Raw genomic sequence first — 25,375 nt, 5'->3', positions numbered from 1 at the left:
GACAATAAAGAAAATAACAGTGTCAGATTTTAAGTATGTTTATAATTCCATAGATGTACAGTGACTTCAAAACTTGATTTAAAGACTAAATGCGAAATACATTTTATTTAACTTTGTGGGGTGAGGAGATGGATGTGGGTGGGTTTGGGGGAGTGTTAATAGTTTGTGTGACTGGCTACAAATGGTCCTGATAAATTGAATGTCTAACAACAGTTTAATAATTTTTCAGAGTTCTGGTTGATAGATATGTAAAAGCTTTGTTGACTTTTGATATGACCCCTGTTCTGTACCATATTGACTTTGATATGATCTCTCTGTTCTGTACCATATTGACTTTAATGTGACCCCTGTTCTGTACCATATTGACTTTGATATGACATCTGTTCTATACCATATTATATATTCTGTATTGTCTTTCTGCATTACACATCTCATCATATTTTCAAGATGAATAGGAAATTGGGAATGGTGTGAGCAGTGTCCATTGAGAATTTTAAGATTATTGTTACATTGTGAGTCAGAGTTCAAATTTCAGGTGATTTAGCAAGCTTTAAGTTGTTCCCTAATAGAAACTAATTCAGGTTTTAATATTTTACATTTCATATTGTTTCCTTTACAATATGTTGCCAAACTATTTGGTAAACAATATTTTTTATAAACGTCTTATAATTTGTATGTGGGATATATATTTCAGCTGTTCTGAATACCATATGTTTAAGGATGATTGCTTTGGTAATGTTGGAATATATAACTTTTTAATTTTTTTTATATAATTGTACATAGCCAATGGTCTAGGCAATCCAAATGATTGAAAATTATATTAAGGATTGTCTGCCTTTCTTTGAGCTTCTCTTACTTGAATATGTACATCATGTAAAGTTAATTACGTACAAGAAAAGTTTGATGGAAAAAGTACTCTGTCATTAATTGGATAGAGAATAATAGCTGATTGAGTGTTAAAAATTTAAATTTGCACAGGTTAAAGATGGTAGACTCCTTATCAAATGCACCAAGAGTATTACTGCTGAGTGGGTTTATCCCACTTTCTTCATGAGATTTTCCCAATACTAAAGGTCATATGTGACTCCTAAAAGGCATATAAACAAAGCTCGCAAGCATGGTTGGTACCATGCTAACTGTTTGAACCATCATCAGAAATCAAGATGTTTCTAGTGTTTTGAATGAGGGCATTACATGCTATGCAGCAAAATACAGGTCATGACCGTCCACATGCAAAATACTGTGAAATGTTCCACTTAAATATGCCACCCTATGCAAAGTCAGTTGAAGCATTTAAAGGCTCCTCCTACGTTAACAATCATTTAATGATTTTGTTTAATTCACTACTTCCACTCTTTAAAGCAGTGGTATATCATGTATTCACCAATAATGTTTTACACAGGTGTACTGTGTACCAATCTTGGTATGAATCCTGTATGTACTCATCTTTAAAGCTTTTGCCCATATTTTGATGTAGATCAGTTGTCTAGTTTTTAATGGCATTTGTTGTCCCCAAATATATATATATATATATATATATATATATATATATATATATATATATATCTATACACATATATATATATATATATATATATATATATATATATATATATATATATATATATATATATATATATATATATATATAATTGTAGATTGGTCACTTGACTTTTCATGTAGTCAACTTTAAAATAAAGTCAGTAATTTTTATTATTATTATTGGTGTTGTTGTTGTTTTGTAAGAGACAATAATTGAAGTCACATTGGTTTTCTGCAACAGAAAGCTTTCATGACTAGTTTACAGCAGGTTGTAAATTACTGCAGATTTTCAAAGGTCTTTTATACTTTAAATTGTCTATCATTTTCTTTTACAGAACTGTTTTTGTGAGAATTAAAATTATTGAGCAAAACCTGTCTTGAGAGACTATGCATAAATTTATAAATTATATAGTGTTATTACCTGTAATGACAGACGACTTGTCTTTGAGAGACCATTATTTCTGGCAGAAGATGTTATAGGTGTCAACCCTTTGAGATGAAAACCTGTACACCAGACCAATAAAAACCTTACAAAGACCAAAAAAACCTTACACGAAAAGTGTTCATACATTATATAAGATCAACAGTTTTAAAACAACAAATGCTATACATAAATTATTATGACACATATTTACGTAATTATTTACATTTCTGAAACTTTATTTCATTCTTTTTACCTATAACACTATCATCTTCCTGCTTTGGCTAAGCAAAAAAGCTTTTGATTGATGTTTCCTTCTTCATTTCAAAATTTCTTTCATGCAGTTTTGTCCTGAAGTGTTCCTCCAGATCATATATGATCGACACCACCACTTTAATGTTTTTACTGCATATTTTACAAAAAACATGTGAAGATCCTAACTTGGATACATCTAGAATGTCAGGAAAGAATTTAATCCAATCAGCCTGAAACTTGCCATGACCTCGGTCAGTGTCTTCAAGCTTGCGTTTCTTTGAGTTAGGCTCAGCCATTTGATGGATGGAATATTTCAACTAGATGAGAGAAATAAAAAAATATAATTTAAAAATTTAGATTTGTCATGTGATAGAGGAAGATCGTAAAAATGTTACAAATTTATATTTGTCCCCATAAACCCCAAGATGATACGCCAGGAGCTATCCAAAAATTGAAATCTAGAAATAATTTTTTTACAAAGTAGCAGTCTGGAAGTTTATACCTTGTAAGCTGTTGATCGTTTCTATTAAAATTATGTATCTGGTGTTTGAAAAGTTATGAATTTGCTATATGGTGTGCCGATTTTGGTCACAAACTAATATAAATGGCAGTGTTACATATTTTCAAGTCACTCAGTTTCTGTACTACATCCGTCATTATGGCAGTTCATCTTCCCATTTGCATTACCTATCTTAACTCAAAACTACAACAGCACAATAAAATGCCCGGTGCTAAAATCAGTTGAGTATTTATTTTTAATTAGTATATTTTTAAAAATTTTAATAAATCGACTTTATCTCCACACAGAAAAGTCAGACGTATTACGGTTACACCAATATGATTGCCACACTATGTAAAGTATGAAAATTGATGCAAACTTTATGCATTTGATAGTAATAAGTATATATAATAAAATAATTTAGTATAAAATAAGAAAACATACTTACTACACAGTTAGTTAGTCAGTATTAGAAATCCAAGTGAGCGTCTAATCTCTGAGCGATAAACAACAAGATCTTCACACTTTGGAGTTGAACCATGAAAGAAAAGAAACTCATTTCATTTGTCAAATGAAAAGCGGTGTTTTGAGTATGATTTGATCGGTTGTTTCAGGCCACCATAGTCTCGCTGAATTCTCGTGCTAAAAAAATTATGCCAAGAGTCCCGGATGCACACAAAACTAAAACATAAATAAATTTAAACAATTTTTATGAAAATCCATACAAAACGGGAAAAAACATACAAATTATGGGTAAACCGTACAAGTTGACACCTATGAGATGTGTTCTTTCAAAACAGGTTCTGCTGTGAAGAATCTTGTGTCTTCTTAAAATAATTTCATAAGAGACAAAAATTGTATCCACTCCGTTTACATCCAGAGTTCATTTCACTGTGATATAATTATCAACATATTGATTGTCTTTTTTCATGCTGTGCAGTAAGCAGTAATTTCATAAAAGTGGACCACCTTAGTATAATCTTGAAATGAATTTCAACTTCAGGTTATAGATGTGGGCCTGTCAAACAGCTTGACCTTGTGTGATCTTCTACCTTTCACAAACTATACATTCAACATCACATGTATCCCCTACGTCCCACATAGCAACATAGACCAGACGGAGAGAGCTGCTGGATTCTGGAGCAAGGGAAAAATTTTCACTGTTCAGACAAGTGAAGATGGTATGTTACTATGTGTATTATAGTGTTTGAAGTCAACTTAATGTATTTACTAGTGTCTGATCTGTCCCATACTGCCAACAGTCCAAACCCAGATCTACCATTGTTTAATGTGCCAGCAGATCAGAGTCTCTTCTATCAATTCTGTACATTATTTTAAAAGAATGGGAGAGACCCAGTTCTTCAGGCAGTTTAGTTTGGTTTAGTTTTTTGATGTTGTAATGTTTTATGGCACAGCAACACAAGTAGGTTATTTAATGTCTTGTGCTTAAGCAACCACTCCCCATTTGAATATAATTTCAGTCTCTTTGGAATACATTATTTCCTCCCTGTATGCTTTGGATTAAATGCTGAAGGTTTTAGCTTTTCTTTACATTTTTTTTAGCTGTGATCATAGATCATGTCCTCTCAGGTGGTGTCCATACTAATCAAAATCAGTAAAACATTTCTGATCATCTTGTGCTTTGCTCATAAGAAGCACACTGTTCAGTAGGGCAGTTTGGTGAGTGTTTGATTCACTTAGTATAAAATAAACCATTGTGATCTTTTATCTTTTTTATCTGGGTACTTTTCATGCCCCTCACTGGCACCATAAAGGCAGTTTGTTCCAAAAAGTGGTGGACACTGCTCCATCCTTGTTCATTCTGTCACAGTGGTCAAGTTGGATCATGCATCCCGATATTTACAAGTATAAATCACACAAAACAGATCACTGTGATGTATTTCTTATGCTCTGGGTAATGACTTGTATTTCTTCACATACCAGTGGAACCTGAGTACATAAAGTGATTTGGCTTGTTACTGCGGTAAAATCCATCCAGACTTAACCTCCATTATAGCAAAATTCCTTCAAGATACAAAAAATATTGTCACAAACGTTTACTTCTTTAATGTCATTTTTTTGTTCAGTTAGCCAAAATCTCGTTACTCTGAATTCCAAATTTCAATTTTACATACCATAAAAAACAAACAATAAAACTGAAACTCGCTTGAAATTCAGAAATGTATTTTAGTTGCCAAATTCTAGAAATAGCCTGTGGTTTTGTGCTATACAAAACACCTACCAGATGCCCACTGTGCCAGAATATTTGCAGTTAGCATATACTTTAGTAGGCTTACAAGTGAGTTGTTGACCCCAGAAATGCCCCAGAGGGCATGTGAGGTAAAAATAATACTTGACATGCAGGTTGACACAGATTAGACCCAACAATAGGCTGATCCAAAGACTGTACACATTAAAAAATAGTTACTTTTTAAGGTAAGTTGTTGAAATTTTAAACTCTTGTTTTGTTGCTGAATTAGCTAAGAAAGGTTTTTGTTTATATGTTTCCTAATGTTATATATTAAAATCATTAATCATCAGTGCTATTCATTAGTATATTATCAATAGATTTTATTTTCCAAAAATTAAATACCCAGACTTTTAACAAGCAGGCCAGTGACTACATTTATCATATTATACCAATGGAGACTGACAAAACAATACCCGGAAGGGATGTGCATTTTTCAGACAATTTTTCATATAATGTTTAAAAAGCATAACGTGTTCCTAATGTTCTGCACTCTTACTTGTACCATCATAGATGTTTGCTCATAATTACATTCTCTCTCTCTCACAAATTACATAAACACTTTCCCAATTACACTCTGACACTATATTTGTGTTAAAATTAAGGCTGGTATAGATGATGTGTGTTTTGGCCACTTGTATACAGGGACACAAGTTTTCATATTTGTGATAGCCTCAGTGAACCAAAAACCTCCACAAAAAAAACTGAAATTTATATGTTTGACAACTAACTAGTTATTTGAATGGTAAATAATATATTTATCAGACTTGAGATAAAGTTTTAGCTAAATAGGCCATTGCTATATATAAAATAGTTTTGTTTGTCTTAGAAAGCTTGAGATGTGTGGTAATCTATATTGACAGATCTTTATGGTGACAGGTTTCAAAATTGACAAACAATTTTCAAGATCATGGGTGACTTTCTTGAGGTTATTTCATCAAAATCTATTGCGAGTTTGATTATGGGCATATAATAATGAGGCATTTTGTGAGCTGAATGGCTGAACATGTTATAACTCCAGAGGCTGTATTGGTAACCTTATTAAATTGATCAGGCTTGCTATAAAAGCTTTCATCATCAAGAGCTTGGATGAGCCTGATTACAGAAGGTGTTTGCACATATTTATCACTTCTTCAATGAGCTAGGTGAGCAATATCAAGCCTTATGGGCCTCTTGTTATGAGCCATATTAAACTTGCCTCTCTTAACAAGATGTATGAAATCTTTTTGCCTCAAGTTGGCAAAATTGGTAGACAGTTTGTGATGAAAATTTCTTTAGATTAAAATTTTTTTTGTGTCTTTTTTTCAGTTCCACTAAAAGCCCCAGAGGTCCATGTTGGTAACTTCATAGAGCAATTATCATGTAGAGAGTACAGGTGTAGAAAAATTTGGATCTTCTGGAAGGTAATGAAGGTTCCAACAGTGATTAAAAATCAGATCTTGTCAAACGTCATAATTGAAAATATTTGGACAAAAACTTGAGGCTTTGCATCATGAACTTTACTTTTGATCTGTTTTTTTTATACCGTTTTATACTTCTGTCTCAGAACTTCATTGATACAGGATTATTGCAACCTCTAATAGAAAACAACATACATTTATTGGCTATTTTATCACTATGTATTTGTATATTTATGTCAGCTATGTCTGAAATTTTCATGGGTGACCAATTTTAGTGGTTTTGTTGTTGCTCTGAACCATGATTTTTAAAAACCATTCAAAATAATTAGCCATGTTTGATAAGATGCATCCCCCTTCCCAATTTTCTTACTGCATTTCATTCTTAGATATTTACAAAGCTACTAGTATTTGATAAATCAAAATCAATACGGTAAACCAGTAAGAAAATATCTGCATTAACTCATGTTTCTTCCATTTCAACCCAATGAAAAAAACGATTATAAAAAGCATTTTAACTGGTATGTGTAATTTTCACTCACTGCTTTAAATTGATTTATGAGATAAGTATAGAGATAAATGAGAAAAAGCACAAGATATTCAAGCATTAGAATGCTGAAAATGGAAGGAATAATGCTAAAAGTACTAATATATGAAAATTAAGTTTATTACTTATTCAGATCCTTCATTTGAGTACAACTGTTGAAAAATTTGAATCCTCCTGAAGGCACATTTCTTTTTATCCATGCTCTTTTCATCCAAAAGGACAACAAGCCACTATAATACTAGAACTAATGCTTGAAACACAATTATTAATGAAGCACTATGTATATACACTTATTACATCAGATTATTAAAACTTGTACTTCACTGATTTTATGACAAAGTGACTGTATCAACATATGTCCATCAAGTCTCATAGTAAATACAAATGCTTTTCAAGTAAATAATCAGGGCCCTGGGTGGCCGAGTGGACTAAAGCACTCACCGTTCTGGATCACTGCATCTCACCTGTGTCGGCATGGGTTCGAGTCCAAGGCTCGGCTAGCGTGGGTTTGTGGGAAAGCCTGCCAGTAGCTTCTCGTGGGTCGGTGGTTCTTCCCTGGGTTTTCCAGGATTCTTCCTCCATCAGTTATACTGGCCGCCATGTATAGCCTATCTTGTGCTGAAAAATGGCGTTAAACCCTACAACAACAACAACAACAATTAAATAATCCCCAAAATTCTACAATTAAACAAGTCCATCTTTCTCCAAACCAGAAATAATTAGGTCCAGTCTTTTGCTCGTTATGACAGTAGCCACAATTATCCTGGTTCAGCATGGATTAATTAGCTTGATTAATGAGATTGCAAGGTGCACTGATCGTCATCAGTAACATATTCCTTTTCTATGACCTGCCAGTTGTCGAAGTGTGATTTTAATTTTTCTTTGTACTCGTTATTTATCCTGTACAAAAACTTCCACCCTGACTTTAACTAGATTCCAGGTGGAATTTTAAAGCGGATTTCACTTAAAGCCTAGATTCCACTTATTATAAATTTTAGGTGGGTTCAGGGTGGAATACAGCCCGAAATATGCAAATTAGTCCGTCTATTACTAGGCGGAATTTGTTTATTCCGCCTACTAGGCAGAATTAGTTTATTCCGCCTACTAGGTGGAATTTGTTTATTCCGTCTACTAGGCAGAATCTGTTTATTCTGCTTATTTAGCCTAGATTCCCCTTATTATCACTTTTAGGCAGATTCAGGGTGGAATATAGCTCAAAATATGCAAATTACTGTTACTAGGCGGAATCTTTACTTCTGCCTAATTAAATGGAAATACCTGCAGAAACCCCATCCAATAATGAAAATGTCAAGGCAGATTTCAGACAAGTTTTTTTAAAAGCAATTTCTGCCTAAACCATAAAAAATATACTTCAGATTTCTATTAAACTGCCTAATGATTTTTAGGCATTATTGGGAATCAATGATAAATATTCACAGTAATTTTTAAAATGGATCATAAATTTTATTTTGACAGACATTATCAAATACCAGTAAGATTTAGGTTTTTCTTGTCCTAAGGGGCAATGCCATTTTCTTTCTTGCATACAAAATCTAATCCAACATGGCATCACTTAAGTATTTTTCATTTCACTTTAAAGTTTGGTGAGATTTCACACTTATTTTGACCAAAACTTTCATTGAAATTATGTTGAGGTCTCACTCAAATTTCTTTGAAATATTTGTGAGGTTTCACAAAAAAATTGACTAAAACTTTTGTAAGATTTCACAAAAATTTTGATCATTATATAGTATTTTACTGAAGTTTTTTAGTGTTTCCGACATTTCAGCAGGTTTCAAAGAAATAATGGATATGAATTAAACAGGACTTTATTAACCAAGGTGATATGTAAGTGTGCATGAAAACAATTATACTGATGTTGTAATTATATAACATCCAAGGCAAGAGAAATGGGAGTTAATAATAATAATAATAACAATAATGACTTTTTTTAGAGAAGGTAATTCAATTAGTTACAGAACTAATCTACCTTGAGGCCTTCTACCTGTGATGTACAACATATACAGTATGTGTGTGTGTGTGTGTTGGCATCCATTAGTCTCGAGAGACGATGGAACTGCGCCCATGAGAGATGTCCCGGTTGGTGGTTGTGCAGCATCTGCTGTGGCTAAGTAATCCAATGCGGGAGTGGCAGTCCCTGTTGCACTTGCTGCACTTGAAGGTTGTGTCAGGTGTTGGTTGAAGCTGCTTCTTCCTCTGCGATCGTCTTTCATCAGCTAGCAAGCGTTGCTTGTCCTCTCTGGCTTTCAGACCAGTGATCAGAGCATGTCGCCAGCCTGATCTGTCTAGAGTGAGCTCTTCCCAGGTGTTGATATCAATATCAAGGGCTTTCATGTCATGTTTACAGACATGCTTGAAGCAGAGATGTGGCCGTCCAATCGACCTTTTGCCAGAAGTGAGTTCCGAATAAAGAATGTCTTTGGGGATCCGTCCGTCAACCATCTGACGTACATGGCCCAGCCATCTGATGCGGCATTGGCGGAGGAGTGTGATCATGCTGGGAATCTTGGCACGCTCAAGCACCTTGTTGTTTGTTACTCGATCGCTCCAGGTGATCCCGAGTATGCGTCGGAGGCATCGCATGTGAAAGGCGCTCAGTCTTTTCTCTTGTGAGGCGTACAGAGTCCAGGTTTCACTGGCATACATGAGAGTGCTTAGCACGCATGCACAGTACACGGTGATCTTAGTGTTCATGGTCAGCATGCTGTTGTTCCACACTCTCTGCGACAACCTGGAGAGAGTTGTTGATGCCTTTCCGATCCGCTTGTTGAGCTCAGCATCGAGCGAGAGGTTGTTGGTGATGGTAGAGCCGAGATACATGAACTGACTCACCACCTCAAGTTCGTAGTTGTTGATGATGATGCTTGGGTGGTCCGCGTCCTGAGCCATCACGTTTGTTTTCTTTAGGCTTATGGTTAACCCAAACTCATCACATGCTTTAGCAAAGCGAGCCATCAGGCACTGAAGCTCAGCTTCTGTGTGGGTGGCTAGAGCAGCATCATCTGCGAAGAGCATGTCCCTGATGGTTACTTCACGCATTTTGCTCTTTGCCTTCAGTCGTGCCAGGTTGAACAGTCTGCCGTCTGATCGTGTGTGCAGGTAAATCCCTTCTGTGGACATTCCAAAGGCATGCTTGAGCAGGACTGCAAAGAAGATGCCGAAGAGCATGGGGGCAAGGACACAGCCCTGTTTAACTCCACTGCGGATGTCAAAGGGGTCGGATGTTGAGCCATCGTACTGCACTGTGCCTTTCATGTCATCGTGGAAGGACTGGATCATACTTAGCAGCTTTGGAGGGCAACCAATTTTGAGTCCGTCTCTGCTGACCAGATCGAATGCCTTGGTGAGGTCTATAAAGGCCAGGAAGAGGGGTCTGTGTTGTTCTCTGCATTTTTCCTGCAGTTGCCTGACAGAGAAGATCATGTCGATTGTGGACCTCTCTGCGCGGAACCCGCACTGCGACTCTGGGTAAACTCTGTCAGCAAGCGTCTGCAGCCTGTTCAGGATCACGCGTGCGAAAACTTTACCCACAATGCTGAGAAGTGATATGCCCCTGTAGTTGTTGCAGTCGCTTCTGTCGCCCTTGTTCTTGTACAGGGTTATGATGTTAGCATCTCTCATGTCCTGAGGCACTGCCCCCTCGTCCCAACACTGGCAGAGGAGGTGGTGCAGGTGTGTGAGAAGCACACTACATCCACACTTGATGAGTTTTGCTGTGAAGCCATCCTTCCCTGGGACTTTACCTAGGGACAGTTTCTCTAAGGCCTTCTTTAGTTCGTCTACAGTAGGTTTCTCGTCCAGTTCGGCCATGAGAGGGAGGTTTTCAATGGCGTTGAGGGCATCATTGTTCATGTGATTCTCTTTGGAGTACAGTTCGGAGTAGTATTCCACCCAACGCTCAATCTGCTTGCCCTTGTTGTGGATGGTATCGCCTGTGGCAGACTTCAGTGGAGCTGTCAGTTTCTTCGTGGGACCCATTACTTTCTTTATGCCATTGTACATGCCTCTGATGTTACCAATATCTGCTGCTGACTGGATACTCTGACAGAGCTGAAGCCAGTATTCATTGGCACACTGCCGTGCTAATCTCTGCACTTTGCTTCTGGTAGACCTGTATGCCTGTAGTGTCTTCTGACGGGGATTGCTTGTATTGCAGGTTAGCACTGCAACGCTCTTCTATGGCTGGCATGAGTGTGGCAGAGTTAGCCTCAAACCAGTCATTGTTCTTTGATTGCTTCTTACCAAAGATCCATGTGGCTGTGCTGTATACAGTCTCTCTGATGTAATCCCATCTTTCTTTGGCACTGCCGTTGGGGGGTTCTGAGTCAAACGTCTTGGAAAGAGCATATGTGAATTCCTCAGCCATGTCTGGATATGATGTCTTGCTCACATCAGTGCGTGGTTGACCCTCTTGCCTAGAGCGGTGGATCTTCTTTGGCTGAAGCTTCATTTTGCAGCACACCAGCGAGTGGTCGGTGTCGCAGTCAGCACTGTGGAAGGTACGGGTATGAAGCACACCCTTCATGGCTGACCGTCTTGTAATGATCAAGTCCAGCTGGTGCCAGTGTTTAGACCGGGGATGCCTCCAAGACACTTTGTGCTGTGGCTTTGTCTGAAAGAATGAATTGGTGATGCTGAGTTCGTGGTACGAGCACATCTCTAGAAGGCGCTGCCCATTCTCATTCATCTTCCCAATGCCAAACTTGCCAAGGCAGGAGGGCCAAGAGTCATGATCGGTACCCACCCTAGCATTGAAGTCGCCCAGCAAAATCAAGTTCTCTTCCTTGGGAATTTTGTCGATGAGCGAGTTTAACTCATCATAAAACTCATCCTTGGTGTCTGTGGCGGATGTTAGTGTGGGAGCATAAACAGTGATCAGGTTGACAGGCCCGTTTGTGGTGTGGAGGGATAGCAGTCTTTCATTTCCTTGTTGGCAGGGTTCTATCATTCCCAGCAGAGTGTTCCTGACAGCGAATCCAACACCAAACTCTCTAGCTTCATCTGCATTCTTTCCTTGCCAGAAGAATGTGTAGTTCTTTTCTCTGAGGGACCCAGAATCTGGTAGTCGTGTCTTCTGTAGTGAGGTGATGTCGACCTGGAGCCTTGCAAGTTTGTCGTTGATGACTGAAGTCTTATGAACATCACTGATTGTCTGGAGATCATCTGAAAGCCCAGTCAGCATGGTCCGGACATTCCAGGTACCTAGCTTGAGGATTGAAGTCTTCTTTTTTATTTTTATTTTGTTATTTCTTGGTGCAGTAGTTGCAGTCCGCTTGTCAGGTACTCACATACCTTAAGCCTTACGCACCCAGCAAGGCAGGCGAACTGTGGCGGGATGGCACCTTATTGGCTGGGGGCTGCCCAGTTTGAGGCGGGTGGTAGCCGTCCAGTGAAACATGTTGGTCTCTCCCACTGTCAGAAGCAACCCCTGGCGTCTGGCTCTACGCCAATCGAGCGGTGACTTATAACCGGTAAACTGCTGCTTCCCGTGTTGTGTCGACGCTATGGAGCGAAGCTGGAGTGTCCTCTCCAGGGCGCAAGCCTGGGCAGGGTGATATGGAGAATCAACTGTTACCCATGTAGCTGATCCCCCCTCTCCACGCAGCTGATGAATACAAGGGAAAGGACAAACCAATACGTCATGGCACCAGCTGCGTCGCAGGAGTTGCCGAGATGACACTGAAATCAATGCCAAGTCACCTTATGGACTCCGACTCCGGATTTTCTGATGGGGTTTACTCCCTTAGCCTTTCCCCTGAGAGGTTATAGTCGCAAGGCAGCGAAGGTTTGAAATCGGAGTTTACCTTCTCCTAGATGGGCGACCACCCAAGGTTAACGAGCCCCATCTGCCTGAAGCATCTGGTTTTGAGGCGCCAGAAGCTCGCCTGTCATCCCTTCTCTAGTCAGTTTAAACAGGTTCCGCCACTCGTGAAGGCCTGAAGCTGGATTTGGTTGTCAGAGGCTCTATCAGACGCAAGCCATTGGGAGATTTCCAAGGGAAGTGGGTGTTTATCTCCCACAACCGCCCGCGGCAATGACAACCCTTGAAACCCAACATATACAGTATAAACAATATGATATGAAGTATCTGACAATAAATAATCAAATGGTTTTAAAAATCAAAGTATCAAGCCTGGAACATATGCACAGGCATCTGTGAACACATAAACATATATAAAATATTAATCTGCATGAAAAATTCAGCTGTGAAAATAATGCAAAATTACAGAAAAGCATCCATTTGAGACAATTTGATTATGAGAAGAAGAAAAGCTAGGAGCCTGCCTTCTGTCACTTGTACTGCAGATTGGATTTTTGATTGCACAAACTATGATGCTGTTGTGGTCTCTCGAATTAGTCCTTGTTCCATAAGCAGCTGTGACAAACGTTTATCATGATATAATTACTCTTATTTTACACTGAATTCCAACACACCAAGAATATTTTGATAATATACACAATAATGCCTCACGAGATTGAAAGTAGATTCTACTTTTCAGCCAAGAAAATTCTGCAAAGATACGACTATCTTTGATAGACATGGATATCTGGCAACAATTCCCACCAGTGATCTACACATTGTCCCTCCTTAAATTCTGAAGTTAATCAGTTTGGAGTTGTATAACTTCGAAATCATCCTAATTCCTGATTCAATTCCTTGTCCTATTTAGCACTTTAGCAGCTACTGTAAAGCTCTTTATGGCACAAAAAGCAAATGCTTGTCCTGGCGTTCAGTTTTCATACAGATTGACCAATTATGTTCCCATCAAATTTGCGTTCAGGGTATTCTCATTGCTGCACATTTTTCAAATGGTTATTCAATCTCTCGTCCCGCTCGAAAATTCGAATCGCCAAACATGCTCTTTCCCATCAGTTTCTGTTACGCGACGATTCATTGGGCAATTACAAAGTTTTGACCAATCAGAAAGCTTTATACAATGATCCTCTGTTAAACAATAAACGGAACAAATACTTATTTGAAAGCTCGTTGTGGAATGGGACCGGATAGAGCATTATTTAAAAAAATGTTTCGGAGACGATATTAAAAAATGGGTCCATATTGAGGAAATTCAGGTCAGGAGAAAAGCGAAATTGTTTTAAAATGGAAAACAAGATGAAAACGTTCAATGCAGTTAAATCCAATTGAAGTTAAACAAAAATACAACAACAACAAATTTGAAAAAGAAATTTAACAAGGAAAGCTGTGGAAAGAAGTTATAAATTGTGCCCAAAATAAACAATAAAATTACAGCTATCAGAAATGGGAAATATAAATGCTGCTGAAAATCATTCAAATTGTACAAGAAACAATAAATGTTATTATATCTTATTGATATTTTTATTGAACTGTCAGTGATATTACAATCACAAAATATCACTATATTTTGAGTCATTTAACTTTACAGACACAAAAGCCAAGTCCTAATTATGCCTTACTTAACTGATGTAAATGACTAAGTTCTTCATTCCGCCAAGATGTTGGTTAGAAAATAAACTAAGTCCAGATTCCTCCTTTCATATAATAGATGCCAGTGACTAAGTTCCTAATTCCACCTAGATGGTGGGTGGAAAATCAACCAAGTCCAAAATTATGCCTAAAGATGTATTTATAGCAGGAATTTGACAAAAGTCCATCTTAGAGTTAGACAGACTCTAGATTAATTCATCTTTGACTTCTCAAATTTTCCATGTCCGCCTTTGTATTAACCAGATTTTTAACATTTTAGGCAGATTCCGCCTGGAGTCTGCTTAAGTTCCAGGTGGAATCTGCCTAATTATTTCATATGGGATTGTCAAGCCTAGTAGTAACAGTTTGTACATATGGCAGGCACAAAGAAAGGAGTGATTCCACTGATTGATCTTGACAGGTGTTTTATTTGTGCACAGTGATGTAGTAGTATTGTTTTAGTGTTATTGGCTTCATCAACTTCCGTGGATGTTACTCACTCAGGTTGAAGACATTGTATAAGTATTGAACTTACTACATCTTTTCCTTGCACTCATAGATGTCTTAACCCTTTACCTTATACAAGCGTCTTTGGACGCCTCTACTCCATTCGCATGGAAGCGCCTTTTGACACCTTTACAAGATTCACATAGAAGCGTCTTTTGACTCCTGCAGTAAACATCAGCCATTTTGAGCTAGTTTTCGTAGCGCCACCTTCGGGGAAAACCCCCCTATTACATACTACATTCATTTCTGCGAATGACAATTACGTCAGATCACGTGGTCGCTATTCATGCACTGGTCGATATCTGCTATTTAAAGTAACTGGGTTGTAATCTCCACTCTCCAAAATGCAGCCGCGGATTTCATTCAGTACGTACGAAGTTTTCACGATTAGAATAACAACCACGAAAGATTCAATAAATTAGGTAAAGTCTCTGATATTGATGTAGGCAGCAATTAGTTTTTATAAATTATCAAATTCAGATGACTTAGTGATATAGACACACACGAAAACCTTGTAAATTTCGAGTATCGGAAATAGCAGCTACGGTTGGTCACGCGGCCTCGCGGACATGACGGTGAACGAGTTCTCTCAAGATTTTGAAGCACATAAAAAAATTCTTCTGTGGAAAATAATTACACAGCTATAACAATCGGACATTACTCTTAAATTTTTCCACATATAATATATGTGTACCAAAAATGTAAAATGGTTAAAATTGTTGTTAAATGTAACATACACTAAATTGCTTAACAGTTCACAGGCAGGATTTCATTCAGTACTTACGAAGTTTTCACGAGTAGAATCACAAACACGAAAGATTCAATAACCTTGATAAAGGCTATGATATTTATGCAAGCAGCAATTAGTTTTTTATTGATTATCAAATTCAGATGACTTAGTGATGTAGACGCAGACGAAAAACGTGTCAATTTCGAGTATGGGAAATGGCAGCTACGGTCAGTCACGCGGCCTCACTGACATGACGGTGAACGAGTTCTCTCTCGATTTTATAGCACATAAAATATTCTTCTGTGAAAAATAATTACACAGCTATAACAATCGGACTTTACTCTTCAATTTTTCAACATATAATAAATGTCTGCCTAAAACGTAAAATGGTTAAAACTGCTGTTAAACGTAACACCACTACATTGCTTAACAATTCACAGGCATGCCTATGCGGATGCGGTCTGCTAGGTAACAGGTGTTCTATTTATAGCGTGCTGCACATTGTCACTAAGCTCTATGAGGTAAAGGGTTAATATTGTTGTAAACATTCAGGTGACTGCAGTCTGCATTGGCATGGAATTATCTGTTTTATTATGTATTTTGGATATCTGTGCAGGTAAACCACAGAATTAAATAACTACAGGTATACAAGCTTTGACAGGCAAAACCTCAAATTTAAGACCCCACGATGATGTTTTTTTTAAGCCACGAAATTAAATAATAATACAGTATTTTATCATTATGTATTCGTATATTTATACCTTGTTTCTTGTTCTTGTGTGAAGGATAGATACATTATATGACTTGCTTTGCAGATGCACCCCCCCTCCATGACATCAATGAAATATGAAGTTTGAGTTTTACATCATTATTAATGCTGAAGCAAAAAAGGAAAATGAACACATTTAATCACTTATTATATGCCAGCTATAAAGTCAAACACAGTTGTCTTTTCCTATGTCTGTTACCAAGTTTATTTCTGCACAGAAACTTGATTTTTTCTGCACAGTACAATTACCATACTGGATATCTTGCACTTCGGTAATGAAGAAACTTGTTTTGTGTTCAAAGAGTCAAAGTTCAAGGTAAATAACCAAGAGAAAAATGTCTACATAATTATTGTTCTTTGCCGTCTGCATTTTTTGGAATAGCTTGCATTTGGGATACAGAAGAACCTTATTGATTTGGGGGTCAAAAGGTCAGGGTTTAAAGTGACTGTGACTGAAAGATAAAAATGGTTTCCGCACATTGACATTAATTCTACATCACATACCTGGACCAAACCGAAAGGATGGCTTAATTTGAATAAGGAAGATGTTAATTTATTTGAGGTTCAGAAAGGTTAAAGATCACTGTGACTGAAAGAAGAAATTGCTTTGGGAATATACAACAGAATATTTTTTAAATATAGATTTGTAACAAATGCACAGACAATATGGTCATCATTATTCTGATTATTATGGGTCACTGTCTGATCTTGGTCTCTGTGGTCTCAAAATATCAACCTTCACAATACTTGTTATTTTCTTTATCATTAGTAATTCAATATCACTTTTGATGCAGTTTTTTTAATATTGATTTATCTGCTGTTTGTACTTCCTTATACGTCAGGTCCAACTGCAGGCTGTACAGACCAAGGTCTGCCATTGCATAATGTGCCACCAGAGCTGAGTCTATGCAGTTTGTTAGGAGTAATCAGTAGAACAAACAACATAGACTATGATCTAATGGTGCATTATGTGATGGCAGATAGGGTTTATGTTGTTTTTAGATGGACTTGTCTTGTAAGCAAGTATACATGGTATTTTTATTTATTTAGTTTATTCATCTGTTCATTTCAGCCAGTGGATAAGAAGTACTCTGGAGGCCTAATTGAAAGATACAACCTAGATTACTATGACATTGACCATAAGGATCATTTTAAGGATTTCTCCACAGGCAGTAGCTTCTTTAAAAGCATCCATCTCTATCTGGAACACAGTTACATCCTGAAGATTACAGCAGTTAATGCAGCTGGTATATCCAAACACAATGCAACACTCTTCATCCCAGCTTTAGAAAGAAGTAAGACATCAGTTGCATCAGAATCATTTTAGAATTAATAATTCTCTTGAGAAATAGCTTGACACATTTCTTTATTAAACCAAACAGTGAATGTTTTTTCCTATAATGACATAGCAACCATCTCAAAAATCATATCACTACTCTTCTAGAAATATTGGTGGCAATGCCAAGACAGACCTATGTTGGTACATGGCCATGGTCACTAGTATGTTAATTCAGGGAGGTATACTTGACCTGTTATAGGTTTGCAGTCATTGATCCTGGCACCAAAACAAAGGAAATGATGATAGACTGTGTTCTATCAAGATATAGATTGCTGATGATCAATACCAAATCTGATCAAGCATGAAAGAACCATCCAGGTATCATAGAATTCACAGGGAAGAGACATTCAGAAGAGTGCCACAATGGTCCCATGTCACTCTATGGCCAGCTGAGTGGCATTGTTTCCAATTGCTCTTACAGACCCAGGGCATTATATACCCATGAACCAGTCAATACCTATTATGGATCTCTTTAGGCTTGGTACCGTATCCGTCAAATGCCATGACTGACTAATGTCAAACAGCTGCAGGATGAACTGTCAGAACTCATTTCTTGTAATGGTTACAGTGACATTTCATTTCTGGATGCCCAGACCACGAACAGTACCGTCAGCGATAGGAAACAATAGCTGTTTTCCATTAAGACAGGACTTTGCCGTCTGATGTGGTCAGCACAGATTTCAATATGACCTTTTCTTATGCCTGAGGTGACAGTTGTCCAATATTGCATCATGTCCTGGCACCATGTTTCAGCTTCACAGGTCACATGATGTCTACTCAGTATTGGACCCATGGCCAGTATAGTGCCACAGTATCCAAGAATAGCAGATAAACAAAACAAACATGCACTAGTTTTTAAAAGAAACATCAGGGGACACATCAAAGTATGCTATAGGTGCAGAATTATCCTTTCTCTGCAATATAAAAAAATAGCCTAAACCATTTCATCAAGAGTCTGCAGGCATATGTGCTGTAGAGGCAATCTCTCCTATGGCTCAAGTAATAACAGAGCTACTCTGTACTCACTTATCTTAATGCTCAAGCCACATCTGTTACTCTTGTGATAAAATAGATCATTTCTCTTTGTCTGCTTTTGGGGAATCATCCTGTAACCTTTCTTGGATCGCAATAGGCCACCAAAGAGGCAGACTTCCTGGGACCCTAGAGCCCTGCTCTTTACATTTTTATTTTGGATGAGATGAGGAACAGGAAGGTCCCTCTAAGGCAGGCATGACATGTGGTAGAGGGGGATGGGCATTCCTTTACTTGATATTAATTTGGTTAGACATAAGGCCACGTTAACATCCTGTATAGAGGAATTCAACATTTCTAACATAGGTCATTACATCACTATTCCTTGAGTGATCACAGATATTTTGCAGGGTCTTCTGTGTCCATATTTCTTATATGTTAAGCTTTATTTCAGACATCCCAAGTGACTGGTACTTATTGAACAACCTGTTTGGGGGTTACTCCAGATGGCTTCTGCTGCAAAAGGCAATGGCAGTCTTTGGCTTGTTGTAGATTCAGCTCAGAATATGTTCATTTAGGCTCCATGGTTCAATGTGGAAAAAGCCCAAATGGGTTGTCAAAACCATTCATTTAAATAACACACAATACATAGGTTCAATAGACACTTTATTGTACACATAAAATCTTTGACATAATGGGGGCAAATCCTGTCACAGCACACTGCACCAGCCCAGCTCTGAATGAATTTGTTCTGTAGGAATACCTCAGGAAGAGAGGCCTGTAGGAGTTTGTAGGGTTGTGAAGAGTGTCTGACAACTGTAGCTGGAGCCACAAGAGGCTGATACTAGGTATATAGGGACAATATTAGGTGTTTAGGCTCTCATAAACAGTAACAAGTAAAAAGTGAATACAACAAGCTTTGTAAAATTTAACAAAATAATTATTTCCCTAGAAAAACAAGGTAAAAATGAGGAAAAGAACTTATGGTTTTAAGAATCAAATCCAAAAGCAATCCAAGAATAATCCAAAATTAAAAATTAAAAGTCCTAGTAATAAAATGTTCTGATGAATTTGAGTTCGAGTCCTAATGAAATCCAAACTGGAAGGCGATGATGTATACTGTAGCCAGTATAGTATTGACATGACAAGTTATTTGTTGAACCACAGAAAATAATATTCTGGTGTTTGAATTCTGAATAATATTTCAATAAACGATTTTTCTAATATTTCTGTCTGAGCACTTAAATATTCCTAGGGAAAAGAATAATTCCATCAAATAGAATTTCAACTCAAACTGGTCACAACAAAATTAACACCTTGGTATCTAAGTGTTTAAAAGTCCAACTGACTGAATTCTGTATAGAAAAAAGTTGAAAGGTTGTACACTAATTTAAGATGCAAAACAGATTCCTGTATGAGGGTCACGTGATCACTTTTTAGAACAAGATAGACTATTTACATGTCTAAGGTCACGTACTCCCAGTACAGGCTCGATTTCACTCCATGAATCCCACAATAAAAATAAATAAAAAAAGAAGTTGTTTACTCCAACTCTTACTAATTTTGTATCAAGGTCAGGAACTAAGTCAGCATTAAGATACAAAGTTATATTATGTAATGGATTAATTATATAAAACAAAAAACATTAAATCAGATATAAATTAAATTATATATACATAGCAATACTGATAACTGAAACTCGGTAAGTCTGATCCTGAGGATGCTATAATAACAAGCATCAGCCAATACTCCATACAATGAAAATGCATGAAATAGGTTTGGAACTGTATGATTTGCCTGATGGCCATAATGTAGAAATGTTAGATATACGTATTAGATAGCAAATTAGGAATTCACATGTTAACTAATAGATGATACAGCCGATGTAGCATAGGGATAGCAATGCAGTGTCTCTGAAGTGTAAAAAAAAAAAATAATAAAAAAGAATATTGTATGATGTTCTTGCTAAGTAAAGAAACAAATATTGCATTGATTGACACAAGTGTGATCCACTAGTGAAGCACACGGTGTGACATCTGTCTCTGTGCAAAGCTGATTCTCTGGGTGCACCTGAATATATCTACAATATGCAATAGAGGACCATCGATCTAAGGTTTGGATAAGATGGTCTGGAATTCCAGCCTTAGCAGCACTGGTAGCTCCCCCAGTGTGGAAGGAGTGACCATTATAATGATGTGAATCATAACCTAACCTAGCGTATCTTGGTGGGTACAGTGTCCACCAACAGGAGTTTGTCAACAGACACAGCATAATGCATTGTTTGGGAGAATCTGGTATTGTCATCCCTGCACCAAGCAAGGGCCAATTTAGGGTTAAAGTCATGATGTGATTGACCTGTATCCTCAGCAGCCAGACTCCATGAAGATTGTAAAGCTGTTGCACCTCGCGGAGATAAGGTAGTCATTGTGGAAGACTCTGTCAATGTGGTGACAGATTCTTGTATTTTGGCTAACTTTGATTGATAAATGCCATGTCCGACATGTTGAGATCACGTGATGTATCAGCTGTTCCCAGGTCATGCGATGATGCTGTTGGGGACACGTATGAAACACCAGTCTGGTCATGTGATGATGCTCTTGAACACAAAGATGAATCACCTGTCTGGTGCACATTATCTCTTTACAGTTGAAGAACTGTTTAACCAATTTTCTGGAATGTCCGCCAAAGTTTAATTTGTTGCAGTGATGATGTCCTGATTATGTTCTGGATTGCGAATACTGGTCAAACGATCAACAGTTCGTTTTGAACTATGAGAAGCCATTGTGGGCTGAATAAATGTATGATCCCCAAAAGACAGAAAGTAACATATGATATAATCAAATGGAGGAAGGACTGTATCTTCTTTCCGCAGATAATTTTAAGTTAAATGCAGCGTCAACACTGAAAAGCACACATCTCTAGTGTCCATGCCTGGATCTCAAGGTCAAGGAGGTAAATGTTCTTTCAGTATAAACTGTGTGAGTGTCTCCCCTTATCCTCCAACACCTCAAAGATCTCGCAAAAAGCAAGGGAATCAGGGTGCTGTCTTGTGATGATTGCTCCTCTCAAGTGGGAGAAATCTTGGATAAATGACTCGGTGAATCAGACAGGAATTCCAAGAAAATAACGCTGTTCCTCACCTGCTCCGACAACCTTGATGGCAGGAGTTTCATCCAAATTCACATCTGTTGAATTTGCACATCTAGATCATATCAGACAAACCCTCATGAGTAAACAGTTCTCAAAAGAAATAGTGGCTAGAATCACTGGGGTAAGAAGGCCCACCACATTGATAACACATCAAGGGAAGTGGAAAATTTTCTCTCAGTGTTATGACCAAAGACATATTTCTCAACATAAAGGCATCATTACCCTAAATAGCCAGCTTTCTCTTATTGCTTTTTAGTATAAATAAAACCTAGTACCCATCACAATATAAGATTACCATTCTACAAACTCAGACAGGTTGTAACACCACAGAAGGGAATATATATAGAACAAAGCCATGACTTTGTTGACCTTCTGGAAAACTTTTAACTGTCGCAACTGAAGGTTTTGGCCCAAAATGGAATCTACCATGGGTTCTGACATGGTTGAATAAGATATCACTTGAACCACTATCTGGAGCATCTCATAAGAGCTGCTTCCTATTCCTTGTAGTGCAGCAGGCGGTTCACGGAATTACATGCCATGTCAGTTTACCTGAACTATCTAGAACTCCAATGGGATATTTCAGTTTCACTCAAGACAGCAAGAATAGGCTCCCTCTCATGGGCATTCAGACTTTTTGGTTGTGATTAACCTCTTTCCATGTTGGACACTATATATCTGGGCTGTCTACAGGACCTGGTGAAGACTTTTGATGTGGTACCTAAAACAAATAGTGCAAGGAGGGATACCTTATTTATTATTACCTTTCAAAGAGGGAGAGGTTGATAACTCAGGCTGTATCGTGCATTTTAAGTTACGTTGTTTGCTCTGCATACAAAGAATTAACCCAAGATCAAATAAAGTTATTGCATATTTCTACTCATGAGGTTAGAGCAGGCACCAAAAATTATTGCATTCAGGCATAGCTGTTTGCTAATGAGTATGATACAAGTTTTGCAATGAAAGTTAAAGATGACTTTCTCTAGCTTTATCCACAAGGCTTAGTTTGATCTGGCAGGACCTATAGTAGAAGTAAAACTGGCTACATTCACAGGTCATTTGGCAACTACTCAATAACAAGGCTCTGTGACTTCCACTGAATATGAGGGGGAAATGAGGCATATGGACTTGCTACTCCAGCCATGTTATATCTTAACATACCATAACTCCTTCCACATCGGACCTATTCTAAGTTATTATGATTGGTTAAGGAATTTGAAGAAGAAACTGATTTTTGGAGTAAAAAAACATTTCTTCATTAATACTTATCTCATCAGATATGGATACACCCTCCCCACCAACTGGCAGTGACATCCTACTGGCAGTGTATGCATTCTTCTCCAGTACTAACTGAAGTAAAGGTGGGATTTGGCACCTGTCCGATGAATCAAAGGGAAATCATTCTTGTCTGACTTCCACCTATGTGTCACCTGTCCCATGAACCAAGGGGAAATCATTCTTGTCTGACTTCACCTATGTGGGCAGACAACCTTTAGCTGTATTGTAGCTAATATTTAACATGGAAGGGATGTGTTTTTAAGTTGTGTTCATAATCCTAAGGTATTATGATGAGGTAAGTATTATCGGAGAAACATATTTTACTCCAAAATTTAGTTTTTCAGAAGTATCTAAGATGATTTCAGTAATCAGCAGCAAAAAGATAAATGGAGGACAGAACTTAGACTAAGACTTATTATGAATTCCCACACATTCTTTATTACCAACAGAGCATCATTCACTTAGTGTGAATCTTATTCCATATTTTCTTATGAAATTAAATTGTTTACTGCAGATGAAGAATAAATAAGCCCATCTATTATTTCAGGTAGTTTGCATCAGTACATCTGTAGCTGTGTGTCCCATAAATGTTGTTGTTGTTGTGGTGGGGTTTAACGCCATTTTTCAGCACACGAGTCCCATAAATGACAGGTGAACGACTTTTAAACTCACCTCTTTTATTTAAAACAGAGCACAGTAATGATATTTGTCAGAAAATATTTTAAAAGTAAATATGAACATCTTTATTTCAGAACCCAAAGTCCCAGAGTTGATAGTAGAAGCTGACAGTTTGACGGGAACAACAGTCACTCTGAACTTCACCATGCTGAACCATTTATCAGAGCTTTGGAAACAACTAACCAACTTCACTATTTATTGGTGTAAGGGGTACCGACCTACAGAGACATGTGATGTGAGTACTTTATAATACCCTTAATAATACTTGGAAATTGCAGCAAATTTGGTATAAAAAAAATAATGAAATGAATAAAATAAAGAAACCAACTAACAAAAGGTACTTCACTTGTTGTCAATCAAAATATTTCATATGCAGTATTTGTTTGCAAATAATGTAATCTACTGAATCAGTATACCACATTCTGAGCGGCAACTTGGATCTGAACACTCCGATTCAGATATTAGAGTGAAGGTAGGTCAGTGGTAAAATGCCAGAGTCAGAGCTCAGAGGTTGTGGGTTTGAGTCCTGCCCTGAACAGCCTCAGTCAGCTGTCAGTTGTAGTGTGTCCCTGTACTTGACTCTCATACCTGAGCACTGAATAGTCATTGATGTGCTGATGTTTCATTAAGCACCAACATGCCACCTAGTTGAAATCATGAGTAGAATGAGCATCACAGATTCCAATCTGTTGATGCATTACGTGAAGGTCTATACTGTTTATAATTTAGTATGCATTATATGTAAAATACAGCACTGCAGTATGACTCAATTTACAAAATAAAATGTTTTTGCATATTACTCAGTTTTTAAATTATCCTTTTAGATTTCTAATAAAATATATTTGTTATGTGAAAATTGTGTCACTTACAACTATTCATTTACAAATGATTCAATTCTTCACCAAAATTATCCAGGCCATTATCATCAAATTCATAATTTTGTACTGCTTATGGTACCAGAATATTGTGATAGAAAGATTGTGACATTAGGGACTATGATATTATTAAAAATCTACAGACCTTCCGGCGTCCAAAAAACTATATTTTCAAAAATTGGCAGTCATTTTCAGTTCTACATAAAATTTCCAGACACCAGGTACATATTTTTTTTAAGGTGACAAACCAAATTCAACCTGGAATATAATCTAACATGTTTTACTGTACTCAGAGTCAGCTAATTGATCATGAAACACTTTTGTTTACCCAAATTATGACATTACCCCAATTATTCTGTAAAAATATTCTTCCTTTGTGCACCAATTATCAAGCAAGAATGACAGCAAGAAAAGTGTTTTTTTTTAATGTCCAAAAAATTGGATAAATGATGGCAATGCAAAGTGTGTCAAATTAACTTTTTCCCTTGTCATGCCTACCACTGAACTATAGCACAGCAATCATGTCTGTTTCTACATTTTACAGTGTTATTTATAGAACAGCATGCCACCTGCCAATGTTATCCCAATACTAATGGGTGGGAAATACTGCACATTGATCTATGTACATAAGCAATGTACATAAGCATATTTAAAGCTTTCATATTCAATATTAAGTGGTTGTTGTTTCTTTCTAAATGAT

The 25,375-nt window shown here is 37.3% G+C and overlaps 1 protein-coding gene across 4 annotated transcripts in view; it reads left to right on the top strand.

Annotated features, from left to right (window-relative positions):
• The window catches only part of LOC149807885 (interleukin-6 receptor subunit beta-like), a 197,527-nt gene that overhangs the window by 143,265 nt on the left and 28,887 nt on the right, over positions 1-25,375 (top strand). For all 4 annotated transcript variants that reach the window (XM_089971622.1, XM_089971604.1, XM_089971613.1 and 1 more), the window contains 4 exons: positions 3,721-3,898; positions 6,274-6,368; positions 17,456-17,678; positions 23,875-24,035. In XM_089971622.1, the coding sequence (XP_089827748.1) occupies positions 3,721-3,898; positions 6,274-6,368; positions 17,456-17,678; positions 23,875-24,035 (657 nt within the window). The remainder of the gene's footprint in view (positions 1-3,720; positions 3,899-6,273; positions 6,369-17,455; positions 17,679-23,874; positions 24,036-25,375) is intronic.

This window comes from Sinohyriopsis cumingii, chromosome 1, assembly GCF_028554795.1.
Source record: "Sinohyriopsis cumingii isolate HCF-2022 chromosome 1, ASM2855479v2, whole genome shotgun sequence".
Classification (NCBI taxonomy): Eukaryota; Metazoa; Mollusca; class Bivalvia; order Unionida; family Unionidae; genus Sinohyriopsis; species Sinohyriopsis cumingii.
The sequence above is the reverse complement of the archived record's forward strand: the minus strand, read 5'-3'. Positions and strand labels throughout refer to the sequence as shown.